The sequence below is a fragment of the Diplotaxodon limnothrissa genome, linkage group LG8, assembly GCF_057381915.1.
Source record: "Diplotaxodon limnothrissa isolate DT_005_m linkage group LG8, D_limnothrissa_male_GT1.1, whole genome shotgun sequence".
NCBI lineage: Eukaryota > Metazoa > Chordata > Actinopteri > Cichliformes > Cichlidae > Diplotaxodon > Diplotaxodon limnothrissa.
The window spans coordinates 6,189,466-6,209,867 of NC_140603.1; the positions used below are offsets into that span (position 1 = coordinate 6,189,466).

The window sequence follows — 20,402 nt, forward strand, 5'->3', positions numbered from 1 at the left end:
TGGTGTGAAGAGATTAAAATGGATAGTAGCGAGGCAGAAGCACTGAGCTGTTGCTGGAAAAAAGCTTTCAATGACTGATTAGCCCTCTTTCGCTGCAGTTTTTACACAGTGTGGAGAAAAGGCCTGTAGTAATCACACACTTGTCTTTGGTATTCTCTCTATTTAGCAAACTGAAAACGGGCAGGGTGGGAAATTAATGGAAAAATAACTTTCTAGCCAAAGTTGAGGTGGAGAAAAGCCTATAAATAGGGGGATACAAAGAGAAAGGGTCAAAAGGAGGCGAGAGTTTTCTTAAAAACGAATTCTTTTGAATCATCATATTATAATACAGAATAATTTGCTAGTAATAAACAAACTAAAATGACAATGCTTGTTAATATTTTACAATAAAATCCCTGTTAAGAAATGAAAGAGTATATTTTCTGGACCCTTGCACACCTTCACTGCTCCTGGTGTTTTTCTTTTCATGCTCCGGATCATATTCCATATAACTTTCCATTCAAATCTAAGGATAAACAGCAACGGTGAAATCCTCGATGTGTCCAGCCGACGTCCAATGTCGACAGAGGTTTAGGAGGCTCTGCACCCGGTGGGGCAGCAGTTGGCGAAGGCTGCCCTCAGAGGAGAACGTGCTATGTGGTGGGGATCACATGTTGAGGACAGGAGAATATAATATAAACTGCTGTGTGACTGAGCAAACTCAGTGATTGTACAAAAAGTCAAGACAAGTAGCTCAGAGAGGTTTATTTTAAATGCTAGACAGTTTCAGTGGTCATCAGTGTTGCTGTTGTTGAGGCAGGCATGTCTCATTTACAAGGGACGCCTGTTTGTATATCTCATGGTTTCAGAAGTCTGAAAATTATTCAAATTTAAAGCTGCAAAATAAATAATGTTACTCAGAACATGCTTTAAATCCTCCTCAGAGTCTGCTCCTTCACATACTGTAAATAGCGACTTTTGCATTACAGTGGTATTATTTTCCCCCCTTAAGAGAGGATGTAAGTAATTGGTTATGTTTGTTTGTCTGTTTAGTGTCCACAATTTTCAAATTTTGTGTAGTTGTAGATGATTTAATGTTAGCTGGGTTAACGTCCAGGCCAAAGCAAATGTGAAAATCGGTAAAACTTTATATTACCAGCAGTTGTTATGGGTAATTTTCAAATGTCACAATAATATACTACTATTGTTAGTGCCCGAGGTCAAAGTTCACCTTGAAAAAAATCTGAAAGGAGACAGAGAAAGCTGTACGACACACTTCTTTAAATACTTAAAGTCACAGTGACACCATAAACTTTTGCAGCTGTCATATTCATGCTGTTCAGTCCCTCCCCTACGCTGCTCTGGCAAATCAGTCATCATTACTGGGCATAAAATGTATCGATACTGGTCTGTCTGTGCTTGATTAGCCTAATTAGCACTGTGTGAAGTAATTTGGCTTGAATGTGACTGGAAAGTCATACACTCTGGACTTCAAATCAAAGTGTTTTCACAACTGACATATACAGTATTTTTTAAAGTATAAACGAGTATTCAGTTGAAACCCAGCATTTCAGATGGAGTTGTAGTCAAAGTTGCCACAAACGATTATTTACCAGCTTCCTGAAAATGTTTCACAATAAAAGCCCTGTTAAGAAATGAAGGATTTCTTTCCACTTTCTTGGATTTAAATAGGAAACATTCCTACATATTTTTGTGTTTCCATTGTAGCATTGGTTGTGTGGTGTGGTCAGTGTTTCTGGGCCTAACAGATTGTTGGATAATGGATTTAATTAAGCTAAATTTGTCTTTTATTTACCTACATGTTGGTTTATTGAGGCTGTGTTTGCTGAAAAAATGTAAACATATTTGGAAGAGAATCTCGAGTTATGTTAGACTTCTGTCTTACGAGTCACTCATTTCTTGCCAAACAATTGTTAACCATCACCTTAAAATAAAGTTCAGTGAGGCTTAGTACAAGAACTACTTGCTACTTTCTGCAGTTCAGTCACTGTGAGGAAAATAAATGATAAGTAATCAGGTTTTCAGACAATATCTGTTTAAAGTTTTTAAAAAAATGTGGCAGCCATTAATACTTTTATTTATTGTACATTGTCCACATTGTTTGTTTCCTCTGTGTGTGTAAAGCCCACTTGGTCTTCTAGCGTGTGTTTCCAGTCTGATTATACTGCTACATTTGTATCACAAGTTTATTGAATATTGCTTTTATGCATTCTATTTATTACACAAGAATTGAATACTCCAGTGAAACTTGTTGCCACTCCTGCTTTTCTCGCTTTCTTCCTCCTGGCTGTACTGCTACTTCGTTATCTGCTCCTCTATCTTGATATTTCCCTCCCCATCTAACTCCCCCTCTCTCCTCTCTAATGACAGTCAACAAGGCTGATAGGCTGATATATTTACACTGGTGGCAAGGGAGGAAGAAATCATCAGCCAAACCCTGTCCTGCCCCTGGGCTCTGACAGGCGGGGCTTGGAGGAAACCCTGGCCGCCTAGCCACTCCCAGAGCAGGGCATATCTCTCTCTGCTGTCCCTGGCCCTGCTCAGATCTCACAGCTAGATGGGACCAAAGCTTTCTCAGGCCCACAGACTCACAGACACACTCCCACATCAGCTACCGGGGGGAGAGTGAGCGGAGAAGAGAAAGCAGCAGGCAGAGTGGAAGGCTGCTGCTGGTGGTGTGCACGCTGGCTGAGAGAAAGACAGGAAAGCCAGTGTTTGTTTTGTTTTGGTTTTTTTTTTTTGCTGTGCCACTTTTCCTCTAGATCTGTTGATGAGCCAGGCTGGGTCAGCTCTGGGTCTCGTCTCAGTGTGGGGTTCAGAGGTCGGGGTCAAAGTGTCACTGCTTCTTGAGTGTGCGTGGCTATTTTGCAACTTTTGAACACTGGAACTGTACTGTAAGCATTATGACTCTTCTGGGCTCTGAACACTCCATACTAATACGAAGCAAGTTTAGATCGGGTAAGTCCAGTGATGACTGAAACGTGACTTTTATTGCTTCTCTGTTCTGTCACAACTTATGAACACTTTCTGTGTACAGCTGTGTTTATTCTCAGAAGCCGCACAAACAGTTTGTCTGCCAACAGCATTTGAAAACAATTCTCCGTACGTTGTGTCATTCGTCTGTCTTCGCGGATGAGTTGTGTTGATACTCAGAATGTGCTCCTCAGTAACAGCAGCCGAGTGACAGGTGTGTGTAATACACAGTGCTGGCATGTGATGGCACAAGGAATAGCAGAGCGAGGTCGGCGTGAGTCAGAAAGCTTCCCATCACTCTGTCACAGTATGATGGATTTACAGACGTGATGTCCATCAAACTCCTTGTAAATGACACGAGAGAGAATGATGTTTCAGACAGGTTAGTGCACTTGTTCAGTCCCAGTCACTAACCCTCTGCTGCTGCTGAGGAAAGCCAGTCAGACACTGTCGTTTTCAGGCTTTGATAAAAAGAGATTAGAGGTCAAAGGTTATCTAAATATGGCTGCATTGGAAGCTGCGTGTACCTGAGTATATCAAAGCGGGAGGAAGGGTCTGGACTACAGCACTGACTTAAACTCCTTCTAATACACATCAGATGTTGGGGATTTGTATCCATCTGTCTCCTTCACGTACACAGACTCCTTAATTCCGTCACTTTCTTATTCCCACACGCACTTTCCTTAGTTTGAACATACTTTGTCTAAGCTCGCACGTGTGTGTTTTCAGTGTGTTTGTAGTCTGAGCAACACTGCCACCTCCCTGAGGAAATTGCAACTGATCGTAGCTGTTCAGCTTGTTCTACACTCAAAAAGCAGCTGCTTCAAAGCGGTGGCTGTAGTGGCTCTGGTTGCTACCTCCAGTGTGCCTGTGAGCTGTAATTGCGTTCCAGAAATGGCAGGCTAAATGATGCTTTTCCTTTGATTTGTTTAGAGCACATCAGTAGGGTGGGAAATGACCCCCGGTGCTCTGGGGAGCATGAGAGGCTGGATTCAAAAGCAGCATAAGGCTTTTCATGAAGGTTGCTCAGGGTCTGTGTTGCTCTAACCCTTGTGCTATAGCTTGTTATAATACAACACAGATGTAGAGATATTGTCCTTATGCCAAAGTTTGCTTGATATTACAGTCACAGGAGTTAATGCCGCCTGATAAAAGCGACTGCTTGAGCTCATTTATGAGCGCATGAGTGAAATGTTGTGCGTAAGCGAAGTAAAATTGCCCGTAAATGTCTCTGTGATAACTGCTGATGGCAGGGGGAAGTCGAAGATGATCTGCTGTCAAGGATTTACAGTTTCTTTAACATGAAGTACGTTGACTTACACTACACAGCAATTGTCACTCCTATGCACCATGCTTAAATGACAATCAAACTAATCAAAGCCATGGGAACTGCTACCGCATGGTTGAAGCTAAAAGGAAAGATAAAGATCTCATTTAAGTGCTCCCCACGGAGCGCCGAATCTGAGTGTGTGAGGTACTGACGAGTTCTCATGCTGATTTGATTTAGAGCTCAAATGACCACAGTCCATGCTCTTAAGCTCAAGGCCATTGCATAATATTATGACAGAGACGTCAAATGCAGTGCCACATGTTAACCATATGTAAATCAGCAGTGCATACATGTGCTGTCTTTAATATATAACTATTTCAGACCCATTTTCACTTCTGATCCCAAATGTATAAAACATAAACACGCTGGATGTTTTCAACCTGGATCACCGAGAAAATCGAAATAGTAAAACAGGAAACTTAGTTTGATGTTCTTTTCTGAGCTGGCAAACATTTGATGTGGTATTTGTCACGTTTGAAATATGATCTGTGAGTTTATCAGTTAAAAGCAGAATAAGCCTTTCACTCCACCGGTGTCATCTATAAAAAATAAAAAAATCCATCTGACCCACAGCAAAAAAAAGAACAAAATAAACAACAACAAAAAAGAAATTATTAACTTAGCTTAAAAAAAACAGGAGGAACCAGCAGTCTGCACTAAATGGATAAGCATACCATGCAGGCAGTCACATGACAAAATTTGTGGGTTTATTCTTTGTTTAGGAAAGTCCGTACTGAAGAAATTATCGCTGTTCTAGAGCCTTCATGAGACTCCTCCAGGCGCTAATTGCAACAGTTATTTTGAAGTATTATTCAATAAGTGATCAGAATAGGCTGTAAGTAAGAATCACTAGTTAAATGATATAAAAAAAAAAAACAACAATTTGCTATAATAACCTACAATAACATTTTAAAAAACACTTTTACTTTTTTTGTAGAAAAAAACACTTTTGCTTCTCTTTTAGTAAATCTCTAATGTTAAATGCTGCACTACACTAGCACTAAATTAGTCTCATCTTGCATTTATAATGCTGTGCTATAACGAACGTGTCACCAGGTAAAATTGCAGCAGAATTCTTGTCTCTTCTGACAAAGTTGGTAATAAGTTACGAAATGAGAGACTACCCCACAACACGCTCTGCTGACGATGATTTGCAGTCTGGCGACACATAAAAGCACTTACCTGTGTTTCTGAACGCAAGTGAGATTTTTTTTCGCCTTCTTCAACATACATCCAAATGTCCTTATTACCCCACTCTTCACTATGACTCACTGTCAATGGAGCCGCTCCAGAAACTGTACCTTAATGGTGGAGCGTTGGCTCTCCTCCACACAGGTCCTGGCTCGCATTCGCAAACCTGACTCCAACTGTCCAAGACCGTAGAAATAAAATATGCCAGTTGTGTTTTAAGGTGGATTTTCACTTTATGCAGAGGTATTAGACTAAAATAAACGTAATACTTCATTTAGGAATACCTGTTTATTACAAGTTATACAGTTACACCCATATATCTGTCGTGAACACATTCCTGATTGCACTAAGGGAAAGTTCAGGAGGATTCATGTAACAAATGCAACCAGTGTTGGAGCTTAAGTGTAAAAGTGAGGTGTTATTATTATCTTGTTTTGTTTTTTTGTTCTTTCTTCAGTGCGGTGGCTGTGAGTGTGTGAGGCACAGAACAATAAATCACAGTATCACTCAACTGGCTTGTGCAATTATCAGCACTTCACTGGTGCAAACCAAAGCCAAATGACAATTTATTTGCACTATAAATCTGAAAAATTGGGTTTGTCTGTCCTTTATTGTCAAGAAAGCCCAAGTTAAAACAAGTGTCTTCAGTTTCAAAGTCAACATTCAGAGAGGCGTAGTATGGTTCAGTGATCTGTGATTACATAGCTTGGCTCTGGCCCACTTTCTATAACATGTATACTCTGCAATCAGGACAAGCGAGTCTTTGGTCTCAGCAAAGCTTTTGGGGAGAAAGAGCAGATTACATGGCAGCTGCTGTGCTTTTCCAAGCACAATTATTGATAACCTGTCAGTGAACATAATAAAGAGCAGCTGATGTTTCACCTGGCTTTTTCCAAGAAAATTAGAGACAAAATTGGCACGTACGACCAGATTCAGGCTGTTCAGGCTGATTGTTACGTTAGCCCGGTATCATGACATGATGTTTGGATAGCGCATTGATTTCCGTAAGTCATTTTGTTCATTGTTCATTTTGTTTGTTGTTAATTTTTATGAATACATATAATGCTGTGTTTAAATCAAATTTGTTCATATTTGATCTCTGACAAATGTTTCAGGCGTATAACTCTCTCCTAAAAGTTTCACAGGTTATCTGCTTTTGAAGAGAAAAAATCAAAGAGGAAGTTTCTTCAGCTCACAATAACAGTTATTCTGTCTTTTGTCTGACAATGAAATTATTTTATTTTTTAAAGCCCTTTTTCTAAAGCATATATAGAAGGGGGAATAATTATTTGATCCCTTACTAAATTTGTAAGTTTCCTCACCTACAAACAAATGGACAGTCTTTAATTTTCACGACTGTCATTTTAATCGAGACAGAATATCAACCAAAAATCCAGAAAAAACACAATGCATAAAAATAGCAAGTTACTGAGTGAAATAAGTATTTGATCCCCTACGATCTAGACAGAATTCTGGTTCCCACAGATTGTAATCAGTCTGATCTCAGCGCATTACGTGTATAGATTACACTTGTCACAGAATCAATTTCTTCCATTCTAACCTCTCCACCACCATGGTCAAGACCAAAGAGCTGCCACGTGTCCCTGGACAGGGTCCCTAGACAGGGACACATGGGTGGAATGGGCTACAAGACCATCACCAAGAAGCTTGATGAGATGGTGGCAACTGTTGGAAGAAATATAAAAACATCATCAGTCACCCTCAGTCTGAAGCTCCATGCAGGATCTTGTCTCATGAGGTGAAGCTGCACAGGAGAAGCTTGTTAATAATATGAAGACGGTTGGACCACAGTCACCAAAAAAATACTATTAGTAACACACTACGCCATAATGGGCTGAAATCTTGCAGCGTCTGCAAGGGGCCCCTGCTCAAGAACACGCATGCACAGGCCTGTGAACGCCTAAATGATGCAAAGAAGGCGTGGGAGACAGCGCTGTGGTCAGATGAAACTACAGTCAAGCTCTTTTTTTTTAGCATCAACTGTACCTGCTGTGTTTGGAGGATGAGAGGATAACAGAAAGAACATCATCCCCACAGTCGAGCATGGAGGTGGAAGCATTATGTTCTGGGGCTCTTGTTCTGCTAAGGGTGGAGGACAACTTCAACACATTGAAGGGCCAACCGATGGCCGTGTATCACAAAATCTTAGACAAGAACGTCCTTCCCTCAGCCATAACTCTGATAATGTTCGTGGAGTCTCCGAACCTCAATCCTACCGAAATTCTGTAGAGGGAGCTGAAGCTTTGAGCTGCCGTGCAGCAGCCAAGAAAAAAAAGAGTTTCTATAAAAAGGAGTGGGCCAAAATCCCTCCTCAGCCATGTTTTCCTTGGGGAACAAATACTTTTTTGACTCAAAATACAACGTCCATTTGTAACTTTTATGTCACGTGTTTTTGGTAAATTCTGGCAAAGCTACTTGCGTAGGCTACATTTAACTACATAGATTCATAGCATAAGTATAAATGAATGCTTTAAGGGTTACTGTTACATTACTGGCTTACTGGCGGTGCTAAATTTTAAAACGAAAATGTTGCTTTTACAAGGACTTAGCTACCCTCAGTACTGTTCAACTTAAACTGTTATTTTTAGATTCAAATGAGTGCAAGCTTGTTGAATAAAAAATCATTTAGCTATAGTTACATTCCATCTGTCACCTGGTCTTAAAAAAGAAGAGACAACATTTGCATGCAGGAAAGTGCTCATTTTTCCTTGTCAGAAATTGTATCGGTTACATGTTTTGGTAAGCTTCCAATCGGCAACTAATGCCTTCATTTGCTCTTTGGGATGTCGCGACCGGCAGGTCACGACCCCCTCGCTGTAAACGAAAGCAGATGTCAGATGAAGGGAAGGGCCTGATATTACATAATTGAGGTGCTCTCCCATGAGAGACCTGTGATGTGGTGCCTGAGCTCGCTGACACACAGTCAAACTGTTAAGAAAGTTGTTACATGACATCAAAGCTGGAAGGCTGGAAGAAATTCATAAAACGTGTGATTGCAGCCAGAGCTGCGTGAATATAAACCACCTGAGTGAGATAATTAACAATAGGGGAGACAGAAAATGATTAGGACCGTGCAGGGAAAAGGGAACATTTCATACTTATGTGTCGGATCCAGGATCTGACCGGGAGACCTTCAGATAATACTGGGGAGGGAAAACACACACAGACAGAGAAAGAAAGAGAAAGCAACAAAATCACAGACGCACTCAACCAACAGACATTGAGGAGTTTCTATGTTTATGACCTTAAACTCCCACCTAGACTCCCCCCCCCACACACACACACATGCAGGGCACAGTGAAACGTGTGCACATGCTGTGGACCACACACTGCAGAGCAGATCTGTTTAAAAGCCAGGAGCTGTGTTTATCATTCCCTACATCCTGCTCACAGAAATATTTGTGAGCAAGCTGCGCTGTTTTGTGTGTGTTTTCTGTATGCATATGTGCACATACGTATGTGTCCATGTGCATCTGTTCAATGACTACAAATTGAATGCTGGTAGCTTTTCATTCCAGCCCACAGACAGAGTAAAACTATGCTAATTCGACTTTAAGTTTCATTCTGAAATACCGATTTAAATGGCTTGTATTCTCAGCCTCTTCCTGCTTTTTCTCTGTCCCTCTCCTGTCTCTCCATACCTCTTTCTCACCTTCGCTCTTTATCTGTCCTCCTCTTCCTCCTCCTACCCCCAACTTTAGTCCTACAGTTAAGACTTCAGCAGAGGAGGACACGAGAGCAGCTGGCAGACCAAGGCATCATGCCTCGTGAGTAACACCTTCCAACATGGAGCTGCTGCACATCCAAACACACACACACACATGTACTTACATGCTTTCAGACTTAAGTGTGAGTCAGACAGTCAGAGGGAAAAAGTGTGAGAAACTCAAGCATGTCAACTTATCACACTTGTCCCAATTAGCAATTAGATACAGAGGTGAAAGGTCAGTTCCCCTGACTGTCTAGCTGTTAAAATAATGTAGGTTTTATCTGTCCAAAAGATAAATGAGTGTTCTGCTTCCATGCAAATACGAGGTTGATAGGTAACTGAATTTTTTACATTCATTTATGTGAGGCACTCCTTTAACATTAGACTTGTTCCATTACCAACAAAAATATTAGTGAGCTTTAAAACTGTTTTTAATTAATTTGGGTTTTTTTTTTCAATAATTTAGAGCAGTGAAAAAACAAATATTGTGTGCTTTGTCCTCGGGTGTGTGGTGGATGGCGCAGTTCACTGTGGGAAATATGAGCAGTTACTGCATTTTTCAAATTTGCCCTAGGTCCCCTTGGCTCAATCAGTATTATTTTGAAAATCCAGGAATGAGGTTGTGAGAAGCACCAACTGCCCGAGTTTCACATGCATCGGATCCTTGAGTCTGACATACTGCTTGACATTTAAAGAGAAAAGGGAAAAAAAATAGTTAGATGTAGGCCTGAAATGAAAACTATAAAAACAGATACCAGCTGTTAGTCAAAAGAGAGACAAAAAGAAAGAGATCCACAGTCTCATGGACAATTTTTCACAGTACATATATGTTACTGATGGACGTGTAACATGAATCCAGCCGTATTAAAGAGAGAAAGCAAAATGAAACAGGCAGCAAAAACACAACAAAGCACATATCTAGATAGTGGAGATGAATAAATCCAGAACCAAGGAAAGCAGGTGGCTTTATGCTACAGAGCAGAGGAGAAAGAGACGGCCAGATAGTGGCTGCAGCCCGAGAACAGGCAGACAAGATTGTAAGTGACCGCCGAGGAATGCTCTTGTGCTGGAAGAGGACATTCGGCCTCAGAAGAAACAGCTTAGGAGGCCAGATTCACAAGAGGTGGCACCTGTTTACAGCCCGGCGCTGAGAGGCATGCCCAAACACAACAACTGAGCGTGCAGGCCGCATTTACAATAAAGAGGCTTTGTGCTTTTAAGAGCACGTAAGTCATAGTGATGAGAACACATAGACCTGACTGTACTGAGCAACCTCTTAAATCTTCACCCTTGCTGCGATTGATGTTCCCTCCTTTTCTTCAGGTCAGCTTAGTGGATGTTTGCAGCTTTTCGGGTTAGCTGTGACTGCCAACACACGCCACGCGAGAGATAAATTTCAAATATTCATGAGAAAGTAGTTTGTTTAGTGTGCGACATTACAACACAGCAGACAGCTACTCATAAAATCGAGATTTTTATCTATTCCTGTTACTTTAAAGCATCTCGTAAGTCATCTCGGGAAACATGGAATTAGTGAGCCATGCAAGCAAGCTGGTTTTGTCCCCCCCTCGATTCCTTGCATGTAGAAACAACAAGGGGACCGGGTGACCTGGACTACAGGCTGGGGATTTGTTGAATGATATGTCTGGCACCGTTCGCCATTTCACAGAGGCTCCAGCCTCAAGATAAACCTCTGGTAAGTGTGCGGGGGAACGGAATCCAGGGGCCCGGCGAGCCCCTATCAGTTTCTAGGAGTCTGTCACAGATAAGGCAGCAACGAGAAACACAATTGGCCAGCAGGGCTCCAAGCACTCTTTTAAAAAAGAAATTTCAATTGGCTGTTTATCTCTTGATTGCAGGCGGTGGTGCAGATCTGAGAGACGTTGCAAGGACTCGTATTTGTGCTGTTTGTCATACACCCACACACTAGATGTCTTATCGTTCTTCAAAACATCATCCGTCCTCCCAAAAAAAAATCCGGCATTTCTGAGGAGGGCACAACGTCCTCCTCCTCCTGCGACTGCCGCTTCTGCTGCTGTCGATGTGATCCCTCAGATGCTGGTTGACTCTGCCTGGCTGTGTTATTCCTGCTCGGGGGAGATGGACACGGCACAGGGTCTGTGTATATATTACCCAGGGAACATCTGGTGTTTATTAGACTATTCAAGAATCCGCCACGGCCTCTCGGGCCCGACTGGCATGTGGCCTGCATGGGAGCACACACTGTCTGCCTGCTGGCCACAGGTCTGACTTGACACACACATACAATCTAATATTTCCCCATAAAGATAACAGGCCCGTAGCTGCAGGTTTACTGTGCTCTCTGTTGCTTTAAAATGTTCATTTCCACAGCAGAAGGACTTTAATCCTCAGTGGATGGAACCACAAAAGGAATCATTCCAGCTAATGCACCAAACCTCTCTGTGTAGTGTTTACGCATGACAGTCAGCAGTTAAATGTACTGCAGTAGGTTTAAAGAGCACTGTATGTTTAAAAGTGAGCTTCAGACTCACCCGATCATGTTACATTAGACCAGCGCAGTCGCATCAGGCCAAGTTCTAAACAGACGATAACGCCGACGTGACCATGACAGCAGCTGATGCTTCTCCACTCTCTCTCAGAGGAATGGGGCGTGCAGCCACAGCGGATCATCTGTATTACCCACCTCAGTGTTTTTCCTTCTACTCAAATCGAATCTCTTTTTTCTTCTTTTCTGCTCCTTTTCATGCTCCCAACATTGTTTTTGTTTTTTTGTTTTTTTATTTTAACATCCCTTCACCCCCAACCCCCACTGCAGATGAGTCTGGATCTGCCAGAGCTTTCTTCCTGTTAAAAGGGAGTTTTTCCTTCCCACTGTCGCCAAGTGCTTACTCATAAGGGGTCATCTGATTGTGGGAGTTTCTCTGTATTATTGTAGGGTCTTTGCCTTACAATTATACAGAACTGTGTTGTGATTCGGTCCTATACAAATATAATTAAATTGAATTAAATTTACCTTTTTTCCTGTCCCTCCCCTTTTTGAGTTCAGAATTTGTCTGTGTTGAATATTTTTCTTTTTTTTGCTCTTTATGTTCTTCATTTTCTGGAAGTATCAAAACTTCTAACATACAATGATAATCATTCTTAATCTACTTCATTGTCCTCTCTTTTAACATATTTCTTTCTTATTTTCAAGTCAATTCAATTTTATTTATATTTATACAGCGCCAGATCACAACAACAGTCGCCTCAAGACGCTTTATATATTTGTACGGTAGACCGTAGAATAATACATACAGAAAAAAACCCAACAATCATATGACCCTCTATGAGCAAGCACTTTGGCGATAGTGGGAAGGAAAAACTCCCTTTTAACAGGAAGAGACCTCCGGCAGAACCAGGCTCAGGGAGGGGCGGGGCCATCTGCCATGACCAGTTGGGGTGAGAGAAGGAAGACAGGATAAAGACATGCTGTGGAAGAGAGCCAGAGATTTTATTCTCTACCTCCTGATGCTGCTCCTTCCTTCTTTCTGTGTTTTCCTTTCTCATTCATCCTGTTTTAGTAACGTCTGCCTCTTCCTTTTTTTCGTCTTCTTTTGTCAGAGATTGATAGATGTCTATTTTGACTGAGATCTTTAGCATAATATTTGCTTTATCTAAAGTTTAAAAATGCCTAATATTTGAACATTAATCTTGATTTTGATGAAACCCATTTTTCCTCTGAAGCATTACATTTCAGACCCGTTTTTCATCAGACACTAATACTCTCTCTAACTTGTCCAGCACAAAGCTCAGTATCATTCATTTCTTTGTTGGCGCTGGATCCTATGTCATCCCTCTGAAATATCCCACTAAAATTATATTTGACCAAATAAGTGCTGTTGCTCTTTCTTGGACTCAGATAATCAAACTGATCTGGTGCGCTCTCCGCACTGCTTGGTAATCAGTCCTGCAAGTGCTGCGGACAGATTGTAGGCCAAGCCAGGTTAGCTCTGGCCCTGATTATTTATCCAGGATTTAACAGAGATAGATTGTAGAAAGTTGAAAATCTTACCCACTGCAACCCTTTAATTAGAGCCTCTCCATTTATTTTTCTAGTATTCAGACTGTACTAGGAGTAAAAGCAGCTGGACTGATATTACAGCTGATCCAAAATGTAAATATTGATTATTGAAGGATAAAAGAAGTGTGGAGATAGCAGCTGAATGCAGAAGTGTGTAGATTAATAATGATATGATAAAAAAGGGAACAGAGGTTTAAATGGAAGACCATTTTACTCTGGAATTTAATAAACAGATGAGGAAAAAGCCCTGATATCACTTCAAAATTATTGTAGTTTGTTACTTCTAAACATCATCTATAACTTTGGTTACTGTGGGTGTTGTAACGACAACATTCACAATAAGACGAAAAACTAAAGTCTGTATTAACAAAGCATACACAAAGAGTTATTTGCCATATTCTTATAATTACTGACATTATTGATATAATATTTTTAAATATCACAGTTGTCATCCATACGTGGTTATAAAAATACCCCAATCAAGTTACAGGTAAATGTTCTGTAAGGAAAGAAGGAAAAGTGTAGAAATATTATGAGCAGAATCTCTCTGCGTACAGGAAAAGCAGATCTGCTGTTATGAATTCGTGGTGTGCTGCAGGTGCATTCCTAAAATGCAACGTTCATCTTTTTGCTACTGAAAAACAGCCTTGTGACCTTAACTTGTCTTTCAAGTAGGGCAGTGGAAGTGTGCCAGCTTAACCGCCAAGTTGTGCTTTCTCACAGCTTGCTCTTGGAGTCATTATACACTGATCAGGCATACCATAATTCGCTCTGACAGGTGAAGTAAATAACATTTTGATGATCTCTTTATCATGGCGCCTGTTACTGGGGTGGATATATTAGGGAGCGAGTGAACATTTTGTCCTCAAAGTTGATTGGTTAGAAGCAGGAAAAATGTACAAGTGTATGGATTTGAGTGTGTCTGAGAAGGAACGAATTGTGACGGCTAGACGACTGGGTCAGAGCATCTCCTGTGGGAGGCTCCCAGTCTGGAGTGTGCATTGATTAGCTGAACACCAGGATGCACTATGGGAAGAAGGGAAGCCAGCGGACGCAGTGTGATGCTTTGGAAAATGTCCTGCTGGGAAAACTTTGGTAATTCGCCCTGCCACAAAGCAAAATGGTTTGAGTTGACTTGACCTCCAAATTCTGTTGCTAACAACTTGGTACCAGATACCACAGCACACCTTCAGGGGTCTAGTGGAGTCCATGCCTCAATAGGTCAGGGCTGTTTTACCAGGCTAAGGCAGACCGGGCAATATTACGCAGGTGGTCATAATGTTATGCATGATCGGTGTAAGTTATTCTGGACAACATAGACCATCTAAATCTTTAAAAGTAATAAGAGTCACTGTCAAACAAATGGATTAAGGATCTTTGTGATCACGGCTAAAGTGCATTATATCAAAGTATACTTTCAACTGCAAACATAAAAATATACTTTTAAGCATGTACTTCATTACTCTCCACTCCTTTAGTGTAGTGTTTCCCTGGTGTGTCCCATGTCGTTGATGTTGTGGTCCTGCTCTGTGTTATCCAGACCCGGCCTCAGGCGGCTCCAATCTGGAAGCCCAGCTGAGGCTAAAGCGAGCCCAGCTCGCCGAGGACTTGAATAAGAAGTTGGCTCTCAGGCCAGGGCCCATGGAGCTGGTGCAAAAGAATATCATTCCCCTAGACTCTGCCATCACGATGACAGGTATCAGTGGAGAGACGCCGCCACGTGGTGTAACCCGACTTTAACACCCGCTGCGCCTTAGCCTGTGCGTTTATATGCTTGTGTGTTTGGAACTAAAGTTTAGGTGTAGAGTTTGTTTTGTGTAAAAGGGCCCTTCTAACTGACAGACTGTGTGTACTCATTAATGAGGCAGACTGTAAGCTACTCAAACGAGCATTGTACTTGAGTGGACTGCACTGCTACGTCAGTCACATCGTTTAGTCTTCTAACAGGAGAAACGGATTATTCCAAATGATAAGACCTTCAAAGGGTCTGCACAGATCAGAGTCTTCAATGCATCACAACCCCTTTTGTTTTTCTCTCGTGCTGGAGAGTCATGTGCTAAAGTCAAGTTTATAGGTATGAGCAATGATATTTCTCTTTATTTTAACCTGGTCTATTTTTGCATATGTGAACCACGCTAATGTTGCACTCTCCAGCAAAGTCTATTTTGGGAAAATATTACAGTGTTTCAGGAAACACAGGAATTTTAGAGGAATTGTTTTAAACACTAAAATTACTAAAACTATTAATTACTATCACTATTCCTTATTTCTATTAATAAAACACTGGTATTACCACAAAATATGAGGGATATAAACCATCTGAACAAGCATTTTTCACAACCTGCCCATGTGTTCTTGTTTATCTTTCTGATCAGTCAAGCTTTGTAAGGCATATCAAAATGCATTATTCAAGTCAAAATTTGAATTCTGGTCTTGATTAGTGGACCACCTATGCATCAAAGTATTCTTCTTTGTACATTAAATTTGAATGCCTTAACAGGGATGAGGGCTGTTAAAATGAACATTTGTGTTTGTAGCCAGAAAGAAAGAAAGAAAATCCATGTAAAAAAAAAAAAAAGGTGCTTAGCAATCAGCATTTACAAATGTCTATTATGGACTCAAGTGTTTGAGGAGTGCTCTTCGGTGCATCGTGTATGCTTAAACAAAGATTTAGCACTGCGTGAAGCGCAGGGCCGGAGCTGTCCCACCACGCCGCTCACATCTCACACTGTTTGGGTCCAACATGTTACTCACTCTCTCTGTTCTTAGCAGTGCAGCGAGTTTTCTTTCGACTCTGCTGTTTTAGCGGTTTTATGTTTGCCTCCTTAAGCTTCCAGTAAACATGTTGCACAAAGGAGCCGGCAGGCTGCGGTCAGCTGGTTTATAATACCTCTGCCGGAGAAAGGGATCTCCGTTTATCGAGATGAACAGCAGCTGTATTTGGGTCCACCCTTTTTCTTTAGAAGTCTGCGATGTGTGTGCGTGTAGAGTGCATCCTTTGCCACATGTGTGGGCGTACCTGCCTGTATGTTTGGACCTATCTGCTCATCCTCCCCCCCACCCCCCTCTTTTGTCTGTGCTCTGACTGGCTCCAATCAGCCACCTACAAAACTACGTGACAGGACCAGGCTGTTGTGACCCCCACCCCGCCCCCTTTGCCTGCAGCATTAACCCCTCACCTTAAAGCTCTATATCTCCCTACATAACACTCCCAGTGATTGTTTCAACCTCTGTCCGGTAATTTTGGAAACTGCCTGACCCACCATAGCTTGTAAACCAGCCATGTGAAAAGAGGAAGCGTACGTGGCGTGCAGATTTCCTGTAATTCTGCCAACTCAATCTCCCGGTGACAACAAATTATCTTAAAGAGTCCTGGACTGTGCAGCAGAGCGAAAATGCACCGAGTAAATTCACACACAGACCGTGTTGGTGTTTTTCCCTACAGACTTAAACATGAACAGGTGGGAGGAAATGGCATTTAGGACAATGCTATTTACTAAGCTGTGCAGTAAGCTCGCCGAGTGTGTGTTTGTGTGTACTGCAAGGTCATAGAGTTGCACAGAATGGACCTGGTACTGTGATGGAAACCAGAATCTGTTCCTGGTTGTCACATGTTTGGATACAAAAAGAGAATCTTATACCTCTCAGCGCGCACACACACACACACACACACACACACACACACACACACACACACACACACACACACACTCCAGCCTTTACCACCTCCTTCCCTGGCTCTGTCCCTTCAGCTCCATTAGATAGTTGCTCTTAACTACCCCAATCAAAGCTGAGTTCCCTATCGGGCCAGCCAATCAGGAGCGTTCTAGAGGTAAAGTGGTTGTGTGAGTGTCTTACCCACACAGCGTAACACCTCCGAGCTGAGTGCTGTACTAGGTGTGAGTGACAGGCAGTGTGTGAATACCTCTGCTCACATACATTGTGTGCAGCATGCAGTATGCATCCAATCAGCCAAGGAGCAGGTAAAAAAAATGTTTCACAAAAACAGATGTGAAAAGGGTCCAGTGGTTTGTGGATTGAATGAAATGTTTTCTTGAAATGGTGTTCAAGGCGCTTTGGACAAATTCTGCTGTCATTTGGTTTGTGGGACAAAGGTCTTACCCTATCAGCAGCACGTGTAACTAAAGCCTGGTGTATTTAAAACTACAGAGCACAGAATGATTGAACCTCCACAGATACAGTGCTGGAGTAACATAACAGCGTGTTAAACTGAGAACCGTTTCCACTAAAACAACAGGTTGAGGTTGAACACAATAGTCTTGCGACTGGTCATTTGCTGTTTTAGATTGCAGATGAAGTAGTTTGGTGGTAAAGTCTGACTGTCAGCCGGCTGGAGGCAGCAGTACTGATTGGCTGTTTCAATAACTGTAATATCCAGGCTATAAAAAACTGGAAGGAACATATTGAAGCATGCTCGGTTATTAAAATGTGCTCTTAGTGTCTTGAATCATAGGTCTTGTGATAATTGTATATCGATGATGACTGTGACAGTTTATACTTGCTTTGCTTTTAGTTCTGGTTAGATTTTGCACTTTAGTTTAATTCACCTATCTACATTTTTCCAAATTTTCTTCACAGATTGTACTAATGTTATGTGGAATTTTTTTGAGCATAGTAATATTGTAACAGCCCTGATGTGTGTCTCAGTATGCAAATGAGTTAGATGGTACATCCCATGTCAATTGTAGCAATGCTGCTAGACACTGTTAGGTTAGGTGATCTTTAAAGTTTCTATGTGGATCATTTCCTTTAGGCTGTAGTCACACTGTGCAGATTTCTGTTATGTCTGATAACAACGCACGCCTGGCAGATTGAAGACGATCCGAATGCATTCTGTGTGCACTTACAGTTTTTGTTTTGTTTTGTTTCTAGGTGTAAAAGGGGTCTAGGCTGATAGATATTACATCGCTGACACCCCCACGTATCTCTGTTTTTGTTCTTCTTGCAGTAAACCATGGTAAGCTCCCTAAGCAAGAGGACTCCTATGCATTTGAGGAGGACAGCAGCAGCGAGAGTCTGTCTCCAGAGCAGCACCACAGTGATGAGTCGCAGGGTTCGGCCTGCCCTTCATCTGAGGCTGTCGGCAGTACGGCCTCCTCCTCGTCCTCACCTGCCCTCACCAGCGAACGACAGGTCAAAAAAACACACAAACACGCCTCCTCTCCTCTCCTTTGTTCTATCCATTTCTTTCACTCAAGCTCCCACACTGAGCAGCTATGATTACCACCAGTTTATTTCTGCTGCCCTCCTGTGGTAGCAGAGTGAGCTGCACATCCTCTGTTTTCCACTGTTGGACTGAGTTGACATAGGCAGGTGTCACATTCCTGCATGCTGAGCCATGCTGGCGGCACAGCTGCCTTTATATGCTTGCTGCTTACCTTTCACTCACGGTGACCTCATTCCAACGGTCACCAACAGAAACGGTCCCTCAACTGAAATTTGTGCCAGAACACAATTGTTTATATCTCTTAGACCTCTGCCTCTTAAATGTTCCAACTGAATCATCATCCCTCTGTGCGTCATGTCAGTCCCAAAGGTTTGTTTAAAGCTTTTTGGAATACTTTTGCGGAGGAAACATCAATACATGAGCATTTTAGGGATAATTATTCTATTTGGATTATAAACTGTCATTTCCAAAAGAAGAAATGAGAAGAAAACAGATACAGTCAGAGCAAAATGCATGAAATCTAAGGCAACAATAGCAAAAAAGTTGCCAAAGACTATAAAATAGCTGCGTAAATACAGTCGTTCACTTTTATTACATCCTGCCATGTGCTTGTTTAGTATTGTTTGGAACCAGATGTCTGTCAGTAGAGTGGATACGATAAAACAACTCCAAGGTTAAACCTCTTTGAGTGAAACTGAGCTCAACAGACCAGTTTATCAAATGAAGCGAGAAGAAAACTATTCTTTACGTCTAAACTGAAACACTTTATACTTTAGTAATTATTTCTTTAACTTCAGCATGGAAAAGTAAATGTACTTTGTTTTTATTTGTGGATAGGGTGGTGTAAGCAGAGACCCCCCTGATCAAAGCCAGGATGAGGGGCTTTCTGGTGCTAACAACAGCCAGACTACTCCCCCAATACCTGTTCCTGCTATCGTCAAGGTCAGTTTGTCATTAAACTCACTATCATCTGCCACCTGGCTGTAGCTCAGGTGGCAGAGCAGGTCAGCCACTAACCATAAGGTTGGTGGTTCGATCCCAGCCTGGAGCAGCCTGGGATCGAACTTGGGCAAGATACTAACCCAATGTTTGCCTACTGGTGGTGGTTAGAGGGCCCGGTGGCGCCAGTGTCCGGCAGCCTCGCCTCTGTCAGTGCGCCCCAGGGCAGCTGTGGCTACAATGTAGCTTGCCATCACCAATGGGTGAATGACTGCTTTGGGGTCCTTAGGGACTAAGTAAAGCGCTATACAAATGCAGGCCATTTACATTCTTAACTTTAACAAATGAATTTCTAACCCTAACTCAGACTTTCTCGTCCTCTCTACCACCAGTCTAAATCTTCCGACAAGAACCGTCACAAGAAGCCCAAAGATGTGAAGCCTAAAGTCAAAAAGCTCAAGTACCACCAGTACATTCCTCCAGACCAGAAGGCAGAGAAGTCCCCTCCACCCATGGATTCGGCCTACGCCCGACTCCTCCAGCAGCAGCAGCTCTTCCTGCAGCTGCAGATTCTCAGCCAGCAGAAACACACTCATGCGCAATCGCAGACACAGCAGTCGCAACATCCGCATACCCACACTCCGCAGACGCAGGCCCAAGCCCAGTCTCAGGCTCAGGCTCAGCAGAGGCAGCCCACTTTCAGCTATCAACCCCACACACCAGCTCACACCCAGAAGTAAGTAGAGAACATATCTGACGAAATCTCCTCAAATTATCTACTGCAAACTTGTGTAGGGGGGGGGTTAATAAAAGTAATGCTACATCTTACTCTTAAGTGTGATCCAAAACAGTAAATAGCACAAAAAACATGAACTGAAAGACTTTAAAATGATGTAGATTAGGGAAGAAATCTGGGATCTGATTACTTTCTGTAGGTTTGAGCCATGGTTAATGTCAGAACAATAATAAACTCCTTACATCTGCATCAGTAAATATGAGATCCAGTTTT

The 20,402-nt window shown here is 42.1% G+C and overlaps 1 protein-coding gene across 1 annotated transcript in view; it reads left to right on the forward strand.

Annotated features, from left to right (window-relative positions):
* myocd (myocardin) overlaps positions 1-20,402 on the forward strand; it is a 56,837-nt gene that overhangs the window by 31,697 nt on the left and 4,738 nt on the right. Inside the window, exons 2-6 of the mRNA XM_085360353.1 lie at positions 9,217-9,282; positions 14,807-14,962; positions 18,236-18,420; positions 19,292-19,396; positions 19,786-20,129. Coding sequence (XP_085216479.1) covers positions 9,217-9,282; positions 14,807-14,962; positions 18,236-18,420; positions 19,292-19,396; positions 19,786-20,129 — 856 coding nt within the window. The remainder of the gene's footprint in view (positions 1-9,216; positions 9,283-14,806; positions 14,963-18,235; positions 18,421-19,291; positions 19,397-19,785; positions 20,130-20,402) is intronic.